The 14587-nt window shown below is 50.5% G+C and overlaps 1 protein-coding gene across 2 annotated transcripts; it reads right to left on the bottom strand.

The window, feature by feature from the left end:
* Nucleotides 1–4648: 4648 nt before the first annotated feature.
* On the bottom strand, nucleotides 4649–14241 carry ubald2 (UBA-like domain containing 2). Of its 2 annotated transcripts, XM_072369458.1 has the most exons (3): nucleotides 13970–14241; nucleotides 10112–10165; nucleotides 4651–7666 (listed from the first exon to the last, which is right to left on the bottom strand). In XM_072369458.1, the coding sequence occupies exons 1-3, from the start codon at nucleotides 14087–14089 to the stop codon at nucleotides 7316–7318; spliced, it is 525 nt and encodes a 174-aa protein (XP_072225559.1). In that variant the 5' UTR covers nucleotides 14090–14241; the 3' UTR covers nucleotides 4651–7315. The 2 variants fall into 2 exon arrangements, with proteins under 2 accessions (XP_072225560.1, XP_072225559.1); XM_072369459.1 differs by lacking the exon at nucleotides 10112–10165 and having other exon boundaries at nucleotides 4649–7666.
* Nucleotides 14242–14587: the final 346 nt, after the last annotated feature.

Genomic DNA, 14587 nt, shown 5'->3' with positions numbered 1-14587 from the left:
CAAAGTGATCTGAGGCTCTGAGTCAGAGTCACCTTTAAAAGCTCTTTAAAAATGTGCTTTCACCTCATCTTAGCTAAAAGGAGTTCTGAGCAGTGAGTCAGTAAACTGCTGAAAGTCTCTGACCAACGTGTTGCAACAGAAACAAAGAAAACAAAAGCAGAGCCTCATAATGTTGCTGCTGAGTCTGACTCTGACTGAGGCAGAGCCTCTTAATGCTGCTGCTGAGTCTGACTCTGACTGAGGCAGAGCCTCATAATGTTGCTGCTGAGTCTGAGTCTGACTGAGGCAGAGCCTCATAATGTTACTGCTGAGTCTGAGTCTGACTGAGGCAGAGCCTCATAATGTTGCTGCTGAGTCTGACTGAGGCAGAGCCTCATAATGTTGCTGCTGAGTCTGAGTCTGACTGAGGCAGAGCCTCATAATGTTACTGCTGAGTCTGAGTCTGACTGAGGCAGAGCCTCATAATGTTACTGCTGAGTCTGAGTCTGACTGAGGCAGAGCCTCATAATGTTGCTGCTGAGTCTGACTGAGGCAGAGCCTCATAATGTTGCTGCTGAGTCTGACTGAGGCAGAGCCTCATAATGTTGCTGCTGAGTCTGAGTCTGACTGAGGCAGAGCCTCATAATGTTGCTGCTGACTCTGACTGAGGCAGAGCCTCATAATGCTGCTGCTGAGTCTGACTGAGGCAGAGCCTCATAATGCTGCTGCTGAGTCTGACTGAGGCAGAGCCTCATAATGTTGCTGCTGAGTCTGAGTCTGACTGAGGCAGAGCCTCATAATGTTGCTGCTGAGTCTGACTGAGGCAGAGCCTCATAATGCTGCTGCTGAGTCTGACTGAGGCAGAGCCTCATAATGCTGCTGCTGAGTCTGACTGAGGCAGAGCCTCATAATGCTGCTGCTGAGTCTGACTGAGGCAGAGCCTCATAATGCTGCTGCTGAGTCTGACTGAGGCAGAGCCTCATAATGCTGCTGCTGAGTCTGACTGAGGCAGAGCCTCATAATGTTGCTGCTGAGTCTGAGTCTGACTGAGGCAGAGCCTCATAATGTTGCTGCTGAGTCTGACTGAGGCAGAGCCTCATAATGTTGCTGCTGAGTCTGACTCTGACTGAGGCAGAGCCTCATAATGTTGCTGCTGAGTCTGAGTCTGACTGAGGCAGAGCCTCATAATGTTGCTGCTGAGTCTGACTGAGGCAGAGCCTCATAATGTTGCTGCTGACTCTGAGTCTGACTGAGGCAGAGCCTCATAATGTTGCTGCTGCTGAGTCTGACTGAGGCAGAGCCTCATAATGTTGCTGACTCTGAGTCTGACTGAGGCAGAGCCTCATAATGCTGCTGCTGAGTCTGAGTCTGACTGAGGCAGAGCCTCATAATGTTGCTGCTGAGTCTGACTGAGGCAGAGCCTCATAATGTTGCTGCTGACTCTGAGTCTGACTGAGGCAGAGCCTCATAATGCTGCTGCTGAGTCTGACTGAGGCAGAGCCTCATAATGTTGCTGCTGCTGAGTCTGAGTCTGACTGAGGCAGAGCCTCATAATGCTGCTGCTGAGTCTGACTGAGGCAGAGCCTCATAATGCTGCTGCTGAGTCTGAGTCTGACTGAGGCAGAGCCTCATAATGTTGCTGCTGAGTCTGACTGAGGCAGAGCCTCATAATGTTGCTGCTGAGTCTGACTGAGGCAGAGCCTCATAATGCTGCTGCTGCTGAGTCTGACTGAGGCAGAGCCTCATAATGCTGCTGCTGAGTCTGACTGAGGCAGAGCCTCATAATGTTGCTGCTGAGTCTGACTGAGGCAGAGCCTCATAATGTTGCTGCTGAGTCTGACTGAGGCAGAGCCTCATAATGTTGCTGCTGCTGAGTCTGACTGAGGCAGAGCCTCATAATGTTGCTGCTGAGTCTGACTGAGGCAGAGCCTCATAATGTTGCTGCTGAGTCTGACTGAGGCAGAGCCTCATAATGTTGCTGCTGACTCTGAGTCTGACTGAGGCAGAGCCTCATAATGCTGCTGCTGAGTCTGACTGAGGCAGAGCCTCATAATGCTGCTGCTGAGTCTGACTGAGGCAGAGCCTCATAATGTTGCTGCTGAGTCTGACTGAGGCAGAGCCTCATAATGCTGCTGCTGACTCTGACTGAGGCAGAGCCTCATAATGTTGCTGCTGAGTCTGACTGAGGCAGAGCCTCATAATGCTGCTGCTGACTCTGACTGAGGCAGAGCCTCATAATGTTGCTGCTGCTGAGTCTGACTGAGGCAGAGCCTCATAATGTTGCTGCTGCTGAGTCTGACTGAGGCAGAGCCTCATAATGTTGCTGCTGCTGAGTCTGACTGAGGCAGAGCCTCATAATGTTGCTGCTGAGTCTGACTGAGGCAGAGCCTCATAATGCTGCTGCTGAGTCTGACTGAGGCAGAGCCTCATAATGCTGCTGCTGAGTCTGACTGAGGCAGAGCCTCATAATGTTGCTGCTGAGTCTGACTGAGGCAGAGCCTCATAATGCTGCTGCTGAGTCTGACTGAGGCAGAGCCTCATAATGTTGCTGCTGAGTCTGACTGAGGCAGAGCCTCATAATGCTGCTGCTGCTGAGTCTGACTGAGGCAGAGCCTCATAATGTTGCTGCTGAGTCTGACTGAGGCAGAGCCTCATAATGTTGCTGCTGAGTCTGACTGAGGCAGAGCCTCATAATGTTGCTGCTGAGTCTGACTGAGGCAGAGCCTCATAATGTTGCTGCTGACTCTGAGTCTGACTGAGGCAGAGCCTCATAATGTTGCTGCTGAGTCTGACTGAGGCAGAGCCTCATAATGTTGCTGCTGAGTCTGAGTCTGACTGAGGCAGAGCCTCATAATGTTGCTGCTGACTCTGAGTCTGACTGAGGCAGAGCCTCATAATGCTGCTGCTGAGTCTGACTGAGGCAGAGCCTCATAATGCTGCTGCTGAGTCTGACTGAGGCAGAGCCTCATAATGCTGCTGCTGAGTCTGACTGAGGCAGAGCCTCATAATGTTGCTGCTGCTGCTGAGTCTGACTGAGGCAGAGCCTCATAATGCTGCTGCTGAGTCTGACTGAGGCAGAGCCTCATAATGCTGCTGCTGAGTCTGACTCTGACTGAGGCAGAGCCTCATAATGCTGCTGCTGAGTCTGACTGAGGCAGAGCCTCATAATGTTGCTGCTGCTGAGTCTGACTGAGGCAGAGCCTCATAATGTTGCTGCTGACTCTGAGTCTGACTGAGGCAGAGCCTCATAATGTTGCTGCTGAGTCTGACTGAGGCAGAGCCTCATAATGCTGCTGCTGAGTCTGACTGAGGCAGAGCCTCATAATGTTGCTGCTGCTGAGTCTGACTGAGGCAGAGCCTCATAATGTTGCTGCTGAGTCTGACTGAGGCAGAGCCTCATAATGTTGCTGCTGAGTCTGACTGAGGCAGAGCCTCATAATGCTGCTGCTGAGTCTGACTGAGGCAGAGCCTCATAATGCTGCTGCTGAGTCTGACTGAGGCAGAGCCTCATAATGCTGCTGAGTCTGACTGAGGCAGAGCCTCATAATGTTGCTGCTGACTCTGAGTCTGACTGAGGCAGAGCCTCATAATGTTGCTGCTGACTCTGAGTCTGACTGAGGCAGAGCCTCATAATGCTGCTGAGTCTGACTGAGGCAGAGCCTCATAATGTTGCTGCTGACTCTGAGTCTGACTGAGGCAGAGCCTCATAATGTTGCTGCTGAGTCTGACTGAGGCAGAGCCTCATAATGTTGCTGCTGAGTCTGAGTCTGACTGAGGCAGAGCCTCATAATGTTGCTGCTGACTCTGAGTCTGACTGAGGCAGAGCCTCATAATGCTGCTGCTGAGTCTGACTGAGGCAGAGCCTCATAATGCTGCTGCTGAGTCTGACTGAGGCAGAGCCTCATAATGTTGCTGCTGCTGCTGAGTCTGACTGAGGCAGAGCCTCATAATGCTGCTGCTGAGTCTGACTGAGGCAGAGCCTCATAATGCTGCTGCTGAGTCTGACTCTGACTGAGGCAGAGCCTCATAATGCTGCTGCTGAGTCTGACTGAGGCAGAGCCTCATAATGTTGCTGCTGAGTCTGACTGAGGCAGAGCCTCATAATGTTGCTGCTGCTGAGTCTGACTGAGGCAGAGCCTCATAATGTTGCTGCTGACTCTGAGTCTGACTGAGGCAGAGCCTCATAATGTTGCTGCTGAGTCTGACTGAGGCAGAGCCTCATAATGCTGCTGCTGAGTCTGACTGAGGCAGAGCCTCATAATGTTGCTGCTGCTGAGTCTGACTGAGGCAGAGCCTCATAATGTTGCTGCTGACTCTGAGTCTGACTGAGGCAGAGCCTCATAATGCTGCTGAGTCTGACTGAGGCAGAGCCTCATAATGTTCTGTTTTAGACTGAAACAAACAGAGAGCAGTGAAGGCCTCACAGTGGTTCAATGAGCGGTTTTCATCCAGCTGATGAGCTTAATGTGGATCAGAGGAAACCTCCCACCACCATCATTTAAAGAGACGTCTCCTCCTGCTGCTAATCAGCCAAACTTCCAGTTTAACTGCTGAGAAACTGAAGCCGACTCAGTTCGACACTCCGACCACATCCTCTTCAGTCCTCAGCAGCTTCACAGAAGCTCCTCTCTTTACGGTAAAACCAGACAGGTGTGAAGAGACGAAACCACCCAGAGCAGCAGATCATAACTGGTTTTATTAAACATATAAATAGAAATTTAAACAGAGGATATGAAGAGAAATCTGTAGAAGAGCCGTTTAAAGTGAATTTCAGAACATCTGTGAGACAGAATTCCATCAAACGAGTGACGGAAGCAAAAGTATAAAATGATGTGAACCAGAGATTTTCCCAGTTTGTAAACTTCTCCGAGCGGTTGGGACGCATCAGCTGGAGCCTGCAGGGCAACAACAGGGTTAGAAACGACTCCTGCAGGGGGCTCCGCCCTCAGCCTCCTGCAGGGGGCTCCGCCCTCAGCCTCCTGCGGGGGGCTCCACCTTTAGCCTCCTGCAGGGGGCTCCACCTTTAGCCTCCCGCAGGGGGCTCCGCCCTCAGCCTCCTGCAGGGGGCTCCACCCTCAGCCTCCTGCGGGGGGCTCCACCCTCAGCCTCCCGCAGGGGGCTCCACCTTTAGCCTCCTGCAGGGGGCTCCACCCTCAGCCTCCTGCGGGGGGCTCCACCCTCAGCCTCCCGCAGGGGGCTCCACCTTTAGCCTCCTGCAGGGGGCTCCACCCTCAGCCTCCTGCGGGGGGCTCCACCCTCAGTGTCCTCAGGTCAACAACAGGGTTAGAAAGGACAGAAGGAAGGAGGGGGAGACAGCCTCCTGCAGGGGGCTCCGCCTTTAGCCTCCCGCGGGGCTCCGCCCTCAGCCTCCTGCAGGGGGGCTCCGCCCTCAGCCCCGGTAACAAGGCGACCCGTCGCCAACAACAAACCCTGCAGTGGCTCAGAGTTCAGGGAGTTGGAAAGGAAAATAAATCCCATTTAAAGCGCCGCCACCAAACGTTTCCGCCTCAGACACTGAGAGGACGGCGCTGTCTCACAGGATAACTGCAGCAGCTCCCGGCCCTGGTGCCTCACAGGATAACTGCAGCAGCTCCCGGCCCTGGTGTCTCACAGGATAACTGCAGCAGCTCCCGGCCCATCGCCGGAGGCTGCAAACACGGGCAGATGACGGTGGAACAGCTGCTCTGAGGCACACTGATTGGCAGTGGAGTGAGATGGATGGGAAACCTGCTGGTTGCTGCTGTGGAAAACGAGCAGAAAGAGTCTATCTTTCCTTCCAGAAACGCTCCTTTAAAGGAGGTCCCCGCCGAAAAGTAGCCCCAGAAACTGCAGCCCAACCGCCCGGAGACGCTCTGCTCCCACGGCGACCAGAAGCCCAAACAAACAGCTGATTGTCTGACTGGAGCAGAACCTGCGTCCAACACGCTAAGGTGACTAATCTACAGGTGAAGCCTTTAAAAACAGGTAAAAAATCCCCTCAGCACGGCTGTGTGAGATACATTCAGAGTGCACGAGGCCTCTTCCATTCACGTGCACGGAGGTAGGAGCGGCTGAGCGGGAATCACTGAGTGGGCCTGCAGACAGAAGCAGGGAGGAGGTACCGACAGGCCGCCGCAGCGCTCAGATTAAATGTGTTCTTCTCAAAGTGAGCGTCAACAAAACGTTTTATTTACAGACTCCCCCCCCCAAAACCTCTCCTCCGTCTCCACATGATCACATTATTGCAAGTTTCTACAACTTCCTCCCTCTGTGTGTGTGCATGAGACCCGGTTTCCATGTTCGATCCCAGAAAATCCTCAACAGCTCCTCCAAACATCTGGAGGAGAAACTCGTTTCCTGATACAAACAGAAGGAGTGAGGAGCAGTTTGGACTCGTCTCCTGTCTGTGTTAATAAAGGTTCAGCCTGTTGAATGTGTTACAAACCACCAACGAAACGCTGAAAGATGAAGAATCAGAGCCGCTTTTTCACCTTTATCCTCTTAAAAAGGCTTGAAAGAAAGATTTCCAGGTATATAAATTGAAATATTTCAGGCTGAACTTTTGGAAACAAATCTTCACTTTCAGAGGGCTGGAACCGACAATTTGACATTTTAAAATCAATCTGAGCCGAAAGAAGCGATAAACTTTGAACTTATTCCACAACAAAAACATCTGTGAACTAGATTCTGATTATTCTCCATCCAGATGTTTAACTGGATCTTAAACACCTCCTGATGGGACTTTTTTATGGCTGTAAATGAAACGCTGCACACACACACACACACACATTCGACACCTTCAGTCCACAGTTTCATTCGAGTGGAGCTCCTCCTCCTCTGCTGGTTATTGCTGACTTCCTGTCCGATTATTTCTGAACACCATCAAAGAGCAAGTTTGTAAAAAGTAAACAGAACAAACTGATCATGAAGCAACAGGTCGCATGGCTCCGATCCTCAGTAAGTGCCCAGTTGGGTCCTGGTTGGTTGCATCCATGTGACGAGAAAGTTCGCCGCCAAACAGTTTTTGGGCTCAGCGTCCGGCGTCCGTCTGGGACCCGGCGGCGGGCCGTCTGGGACCCGGCGGCGGGCCGTCTGGGACCCGGCGTCTGGGACCCGGCGTCTGGGACCCGGCGTCTGGGACCCGGCGGGTTCTTCCTCGGCTTCGATGACTCGTGATGAAGATGAAAGAATCATCGTCCACTGTTTAGAAAAACGTCTTTGTCCTCCTCTGTATTATTCCACACATGAAACCCCCCCCATAAAACAAGCCCCGCCCCCCCAAAAAAGATTCATTGGCTACAGATGACCCAGCCGTGACGGCCTCCCTCCCTCGCCCCCCTGCAGCCGCCGGTTGGTCTCATCTCTGACCGTGGAGCGCCGACATGACGGGGGGCTGCTGGGAGCCGGGGGGCTGGGACACGGGGGGCCACATGGGAGTCTGTTGCATGTGGTGGTGGTAGTGGTGCGACATGTGGTGACCCGTGGGCGACGACGGGGGCAGCCAAGCCGGCTGGTGGCTGGGCGGCGAGGAGGCCCAGAAGGAGCTGAAGCCCGACGAGGACGAGGGCGGCGGCGAGCAGGCCATGGACACCTGGGAGGGGCCGGCGCCGGCGCCGGGGCCGCACTCAGACGCCCGCAGCTTGGAGAACATGGTGATGGCGTCGGGGAAGTTTGGTGGCGTTGCGGGAGTGTTTCTGGGGGTACACATCTGTGGGGGGGGTGGAAACAAGCTGTTAAACATCAGGCAGAATGAGAGCTTTTAGCCAAAAATCTGCATCATTTCCACTTTAAAAACAAGGGCCACAGGTGAAGAGCAGCTGCGGGACCAGAGGGACCCGCTCATAAAAGGGTTTAAAAACAAACTCGAGGGGCAGAGGTGCGAGTCGGCGAGGTCAGCGTTTGAAAAAACAGAACGACCCTCTGAGGATACGCGAGCCCTCAGCTGCTCGCCTCCAAATGCCAAAAGTCCTCAGCGAGGACATCAATTACAGTCATTTGAAAAGGTGTTGGGCTGCTGGCAACACGGCCGCCAGCAAACACACACAGGTGTCAGGCGTCAGCCAGAAACACAGAGGGGGGGAGACTGGGGGGGAGGGGGGAGGCCGGGGGGGGGGCGTGGGTCCCTCCAGAAAAACATGGAGACGGGTCTCACCCATGTGGGTGTTGTGAAACCGCTTCTCTTAAAGGAGAAGCTGTCAGCAGCTGGTTAGCTTAGCTTAAAGTGTTAGCTTAGCTTAAACTGGTTAGCTTAGCTTAAAGTGTTAGCTTAAACTGGTTAGCTTAGCTTAAAGTGTTGGCTTAGCTTAAACTGGTTAGTTTAGCTTAAACTGGTTGGTTTAGCTTAAAGTGTTAGCTTAGTTTAAACTGGTTAGTTTAGCTTAAACTTGTTTGCTTAGACTGGTTAGCTTAGCTTAAAGTGTTAGCTTAGCTTAAACTGGTTAGCTTAGCTTAAAGTCTTAGTTTAGCTTAAACTGGTTAGCTTAGCTTAAAGTGTTAGCTTAAACTGGTTAGCTTAGCTTAAAGTGTTGGCTTAGCTTAAACTGGTTAGTTTAGCTTAAACTGGTTGGTTTAGCTTAAAGTGTTAGCTTAGTTTAAACTGGTTAGTTTAGCTTAAACTTGTTTGCTTAGACTGGTTAGCTTAGCTTAAAGTGTTAGCTTAGCTTAAACTGGTTAGCTTAGCTTAAAGTCTTAGTTTAGCTTAAACTGGTTAGCTTAGCTTAAAGTCTTAGTTTAGCTTAAACTGGTTAGCTTAGCTTAAAGACAACGGATGGACGGACACCTGCAGAAACTCCCCAACAGGAGGCGGTCTGACTATCACAGCGAAGCCTTAATCCTTTCCTCCTTTTATCTTCTGATTAATGAGACGTGAAACTTATTGTTCCTGCTGTGGAGAACAGGTTCTGCGCCGTGTTTTCTGACGCCTCAACATCGATGATGCTGAGCGCCGTCGTGTTCAGAAAAACAGCCGAGCTGCGAGAGGAACTTCATGACAGAGACTTTAGTTTCTGAGAGACCGACTGAACCAAAGGTTCTGGTTCAGAAGCTGACTTTAACGTTCTTAACCTGCCAAACTGGCGGCGTCCCCTACGGTCCGTCCAATCAGGAGCCTCGCACCTTTCTGACAGGAACTTGTTTTGATGACTGGATAAAAACAAGTGATGTCAGCTACAGGTGCGCTTCCTGTTGTCTCCGCCCCCCCATGAAGCCTCAGACCCGTTTCTCTGAGTCACGGCTGTTGTGTATTTTTTCTCAGGCTAAAAAAGAAACCGACTTCCTGGTTGTGGCGGCGTTCTCCTCCACGCCCAGCTGTGCAAACAGCTCCTCGGGGCAGGAAGTACACCCAGCTGTCTGGCAGCTTCACCTTTGGATTCCTCCACGGATGATGTCACCCAAAACGATAACAGCAGCCGTTCCTCACGGCCGTCCCAGAGCAACGGGCACCGGAGCGCTGGGAGGAGGCGGAGCCAGCTGCTGGGGGACGCCATCCGCACAGCTGTGATCACACACAGACGCCCTCTCAGATCCTGCTGGAGCAGGAAGTTCTGGTGCATCTCCAGCTGAAGATGTGGCTCATCGTAACGCTTAAAGAAAGATCTTTCTGCTTTTTACGGCCTGCGATGATCGAATCTAAAGTCTTTTTCACGGCTAAAGCAGCTGGAGAATGATGGAGAACCTCCAGCTTCGTTACTTCCATCACTGCAGCCTGGGAAACGAGGCTTCTCCACCCTTCCTCCGTGCTTTTAAACCACGGTTAACACCAAACTTTGCTGTTTGCCACAGTTTGTCTGATTGGCTTTTTTTAAGCATGTTGGAGACGTTCAGAACACGCTAACTGTTGTGTTGCCGGGTAACACTCGAGCAGTGACACCTGAACTCAGCATTTTTAGCTTTTTGTGAATAAAATCTCATGTTCAGTGTGTTTCTGGACCCTCGTGACGTCACGTTTTCCTTTAATCTGACTCTAAAGCAGCTTTAAAAACACTTAAATCAGCTTCAGAAACTCAGTTTTCTGTCTGAAAATGAGCCAGAATAAAAAAAACAAACTCAGATTAAAGCAGAAGTGTCCAGAAAGAGCTGCTCGGACAGGAAGGTCGGGTGGGGTGACACCTGAGCCCCCCCCCCAACGTGTCTGAGGAGGTGTGAACACACTTACCATCTGGTGGTGGCTGGGGATGTTCGCCTCCTGGAAGAAGGAGCTCAAAGCCGTCTGCAGGCAGAAACAGACCGGAGGGGGGGGTTAGTTAGTGTTTTCACCTGGAAAACTTTGATCCATTCCACTTAAAAACAGTCAAACTTCTGAGGCTCAGCGTCAGTGGCCCCCACCTCTCGCCCTGCAGTGGGACGTAAAACCTAACGACACCGAAGCTTCGACTTTCTGTTTCAGAGGAACTGAGTCTGCAGCCGCAGTTCCTCCGAAAGGCAAATTTAAATCCAGAGAGCGTGAAATCTTCCCAGAAACCGTTTTTAAGTCAGAATCAGGATGGAGATCACGTCTCCTTTAAGTGTTCCAATGTTCCGAATCAAAAATACTATAAAAATAAGATTTAATCTGGTTTAATCTCACAAACTAAACTATTTTACTGATGGTTGTGATGTGTTCAGGGACAGTCGGACACAACAGAGCGGCTGCTTTCTGCTCCACGGTGACAGAAAATTAAACCAAACATAAATGTGTTCATGAACATCAAATAAAAGCCTGCAGTTTGCTGTGAAATGTGAGCGTTCTTTGGTTCATTTCACAGCAACCAGAACTTATTTCTGTCCAACAAGCTGAGCGTCTCCGAGCTGTGAGGCCATAAAAAGTCGGACATTTTCTCATGTTGGGAGAGCTAAACAGCCGTTAGAAAGCATAAACAGCAGCTCCTCTGTGCAAACAAGGAAGTGAGCTGGCTTCTTGTATTGTTCCCTGTGTTGTGAACACAGCCAAGGCCACCGTGAACAAAAACACGCTTCATGACCTCAGAAACAGAAACAACAGGCTGATAAACAGGCAGCAACCGCTCCGCCGGCTCAGCTCTCCCCCCAACGCATGAAGGGACGCATTCCTGACAACGTGACGGCATCTGATTCACCTTAAAGCTGCGGTGAAGTCATCCTTCATGTGAAAAACAGTCCAAACGCTTTCTGTTGGCAGCTTTTCAGCAGACTTCTTCCTCATCAGGTGTTAAAACCTTAATAATCTTTCTCTCTGTAGAATGATGGACTCCAGATAGTCTGGAAATGGCCTTATAACCCTTCCCAGACTGATGGGCAGCAGCAGCTGCTTCTCTGAGATCATTGCTGGTGTCTTTCCTCCTTGGCATCGTGTTAAACTGACAGAACTTCTGCTTTTATAGAGCTGCTCACACTGACTGAGGATCAGTTAATCAGAGCATTGATCAGCAGCTCCTGGCTGCTTCTTACCCTCTGAGTTCCTGTAGAAGCAGTGAGGGTTCACTTAGTTTGTCACTCACTGCTTAAGCGTTTTGTCTCAGTTCATCTGAGGCTGTTTTTACTGAGTTTTGACACCTTTGAGGATTTGTTTCTGATTAAATGTAAAACCTTCAAACTAAAGACGGGCGATGAGTTCACTGTCTGTAATAACAGTGGGACAATGGAGCGTTTGTTTATTGGAAACGATCAAACAGAGAGTGCGAGTCTGTTCTCAGAGTTGTTTCTGTTTCTCTTCTTCTTCCCAACACTTGAATGAATGCAGCCCCCACCCTCGCAGCCTCCACCCTCCCCCACGCTCTGGTTGTTTGACAACAGCAGCGGCGCTGCAGGAATGCGTGCTGCACAACGTGACACACATATCAAGGCGTGAAAGCGCTGCAGTTGTGCAACGAGCCGCGCTGCTCTTTGTGTTTGTCAGCTTTGGAGGCGCGTCACTCGCTGATGCTCCTCGTTTCCTGCCGCCGGGAACACGGAGCTGCACAAACGGCGGCGTTTCCAGCCCAGACAGGCCACAGCCAGCCGCCATTCATAACGCCAGAGCGCCGGACACAACGTGCTCCCCTGAAAAGGGAAGTTCTCGGGATGTAAAACGCAAAGTTAATCACCAACCGATCACTTGAGTAAAGCTGTGAAACACCTGAATAAAACACCAGGTTAAAGTGAACTGAACTCCTGTCTCAAAGGTTTTAACATACTTCACTGAGGATGGTGGAGTTGGTTTATTCAGGAAATAATCTCAGAATAATAAAGTTGCAAAGTGATTTCTTAAAGAAGGAGTTCAGATATTCAGAAAGCCTTTCTGGTGCGTTCAGGCTCCACAGCTGGGGATTATTTCTGGGATTAAGGTGTAAAAAAACCTCCTTTTTTCCATCTTTACACCAGAAGAGCGTTCAAGAAGCAAAGCAGGTGAACTGGAAACGATTAACGAGATGAATCCACATCAGATTCCCTGTTTTTAACAGCTGAGGGTTTTATTTCATGTTTCTGATTTCCTCAGAGGCTGAAAGGTTTAAATCGTTTCCACCCAACAGGTGAACATGATCCCACCCTGGCAGAACCGTCTCTGCTTCCAGCTCCTCGACTGTGAGGCTCAGCTGTGTGAAACTGGGGGTCTGCTGATGGATCAGCGCTTACTTTGTGCTTTAAGGTTCACCTGAGATGTTGCCACGGTGACACAAAGGTCCGTGACTCGCTTCAGCAGCAGAACACGCCTCAGATCTGGGTTCACGGCGCCGTGGGACCAAACAATGAATCCACTCTGATTTCTCAGGTTACAAACAAGTGAGTCGTCACAGAGTCACCAACAGAACCAAAGAGAGGAGCTTCCTGACTCAGTGACACCTGAGGACGGCGAGCCAATCAGGCTGTCCGAACACAAAGGAGCAGCTGAGGGAGGCGTGGTCTGACCGAACCATCTGGGACTCCTCAGCTGTGCCAAAAGTTGGTCTGTTTGCTTGTTAAAAGTCTTTAGGATTGAGTAACTGATTATTTCTTTGGAGACAGTGGAAATACCTTAAAATCACCCGTTAGGGAGTTATTGTGAAAGGAAACCAAGAGTGAGCTCAGCCACCAACTGAAAACAGCAGCTGAGTCATAACTTCTAACTCATAACTCGCCTTTGTTTCAACTTTTATGAACGATTAAGTTTGTGTACAAAGTACCAAAGGAGTTAAACCTCCTCTTTGGGCTAAAAAAGGAAAACGCAGTCAGTTATAATTCAATACAAACCCAGCTCCTTTTGTCTGTAATCTGTACAAATGTTGCTCCTTTCCTCTCCTGGGGCAGTTTGTCAGGTCTATGTGAGACCGGCTCTGAGATGGAAACCTGCCACATTTCCTGTGTACACTGTTCTGAAACTGAGCTCCACCAACTGTTTCAGCTCCTAATAACTTAACAAGCAGCAAGGCTTGAATATGAGAACAGCTGGAAGGATAATGCATCTTAATCAGTCTATATATAACCGAACAAGACTGGGATCAATGTCAGGGCGCTTAGCTGCGCGTGGTGACCTCTTTCTGAGCGCCCAGAAAACAGAAACCACACCACTCTCCCAGCACATTCTTGCTTTCTATTAAGAGTGTTTGTGGTGGTTTCAGATGAGAGTCGCAGGGACGGTTTACTTTATCGCTCTGACAGAAAACAAGCCCAACCAGTAGATTATAATCTGAGTACAACATGACGCGGCTGAGGACACGTTATCAGACGGATCTCCACCTTTAAATAAAGCTAATTATCGGAAACTACAGTTCACAAACTATTTCTAAAAACGTCCTTTCTTTAGTAAAGCCTGGCTTTTCCTGCCGGCGGCTCGGTTAACAATAATTAGCTCGGTAATGACACGGTGGAGCCCTGTCGAGAATGTAAACAAAAGCAGCCATTGAGCGGAGCACCACGTCCTCAGTGCGGTTAGCAGCGCTAACGTTAGCCGCGGGAGCGCGTGGTCACGGGGCAGGGCTGAAAACACTAATAATCATCTCCATTAACTCTTTTACATCCGCCGAAAGCGCTCATTCAGCTGGAAGGTCGGTCAGAGAGCAGGGCGCGAGGTGTGAATAAATCCTCCAACCTTCAGACTCACCTCAAACTGCCAGTGGGCCGCTTGGAGGAGCTGCTTCGCCTGATCGGCGGCGCAGCCAGCCGTCAAAACAAACTGGTTAATCATCACCTGATGCCTGAGTTCGTCCATATTCACCGACATGGCTGCTTTCCACGCGACACGCAGCTGCGTTAAAGCCTGAAACAGAAGTTCAAATAAAACTAAACAACGCTAAGAATCGACCGCAGCGAACCCTCGGTGCCCGCTGCCTGCCTGTCCGTCTCCTGCCGCAGCCTTCAACAGCAACAACAATATTTTCATGTCATCACCAACAACAAAGAGGAGCGCGGCGCTGATTGGACAGCGCCGGAGCAAGGCAGTAGTAAAGAGACGCTGATTGGCTATCAGGGGGAAGAGTTTAAATTTGTGAAGCGTTTGATTTTAATCTCTGGACCGTATTGGTTGGGCGGAGTCAGATAGAATCCTGGGGAATCAACCACCTCGCTCTCCGTAGACGTGCGGATAAAATTACACGCGCGCTTTTATTCATGTCCGTTATGCTGACGTAATGTTTGATATTGTATTTATCATGAATTCCTGGAGCTGATTGGCTGCTTCTTGTAGCAGGTTTAGGCCACACACAGGTAAACACTGTTGATA

This window comes from Leuresthes tenuis, unplaced genomic scaffold (assembly GCF_036924035.1).
Source record: "Leuresthes tenuis unplaced genomic scaffold, fLeuTen1.0.hap1 SCAF_17, whole genome shotgun sequence".
Taxonomy (NCBI): Eukaryota; Metazoa; Chordata; class Actinopteri; order Atheriniformes; family Atherinopsidae; genus Leuresthes; species Leuresthes tenuis.
The sequence above is the reverse complement of the archived record's forward strand: the minus strand, read 5'-3'. Positions and strand labels throughout refer to the sequence as shown.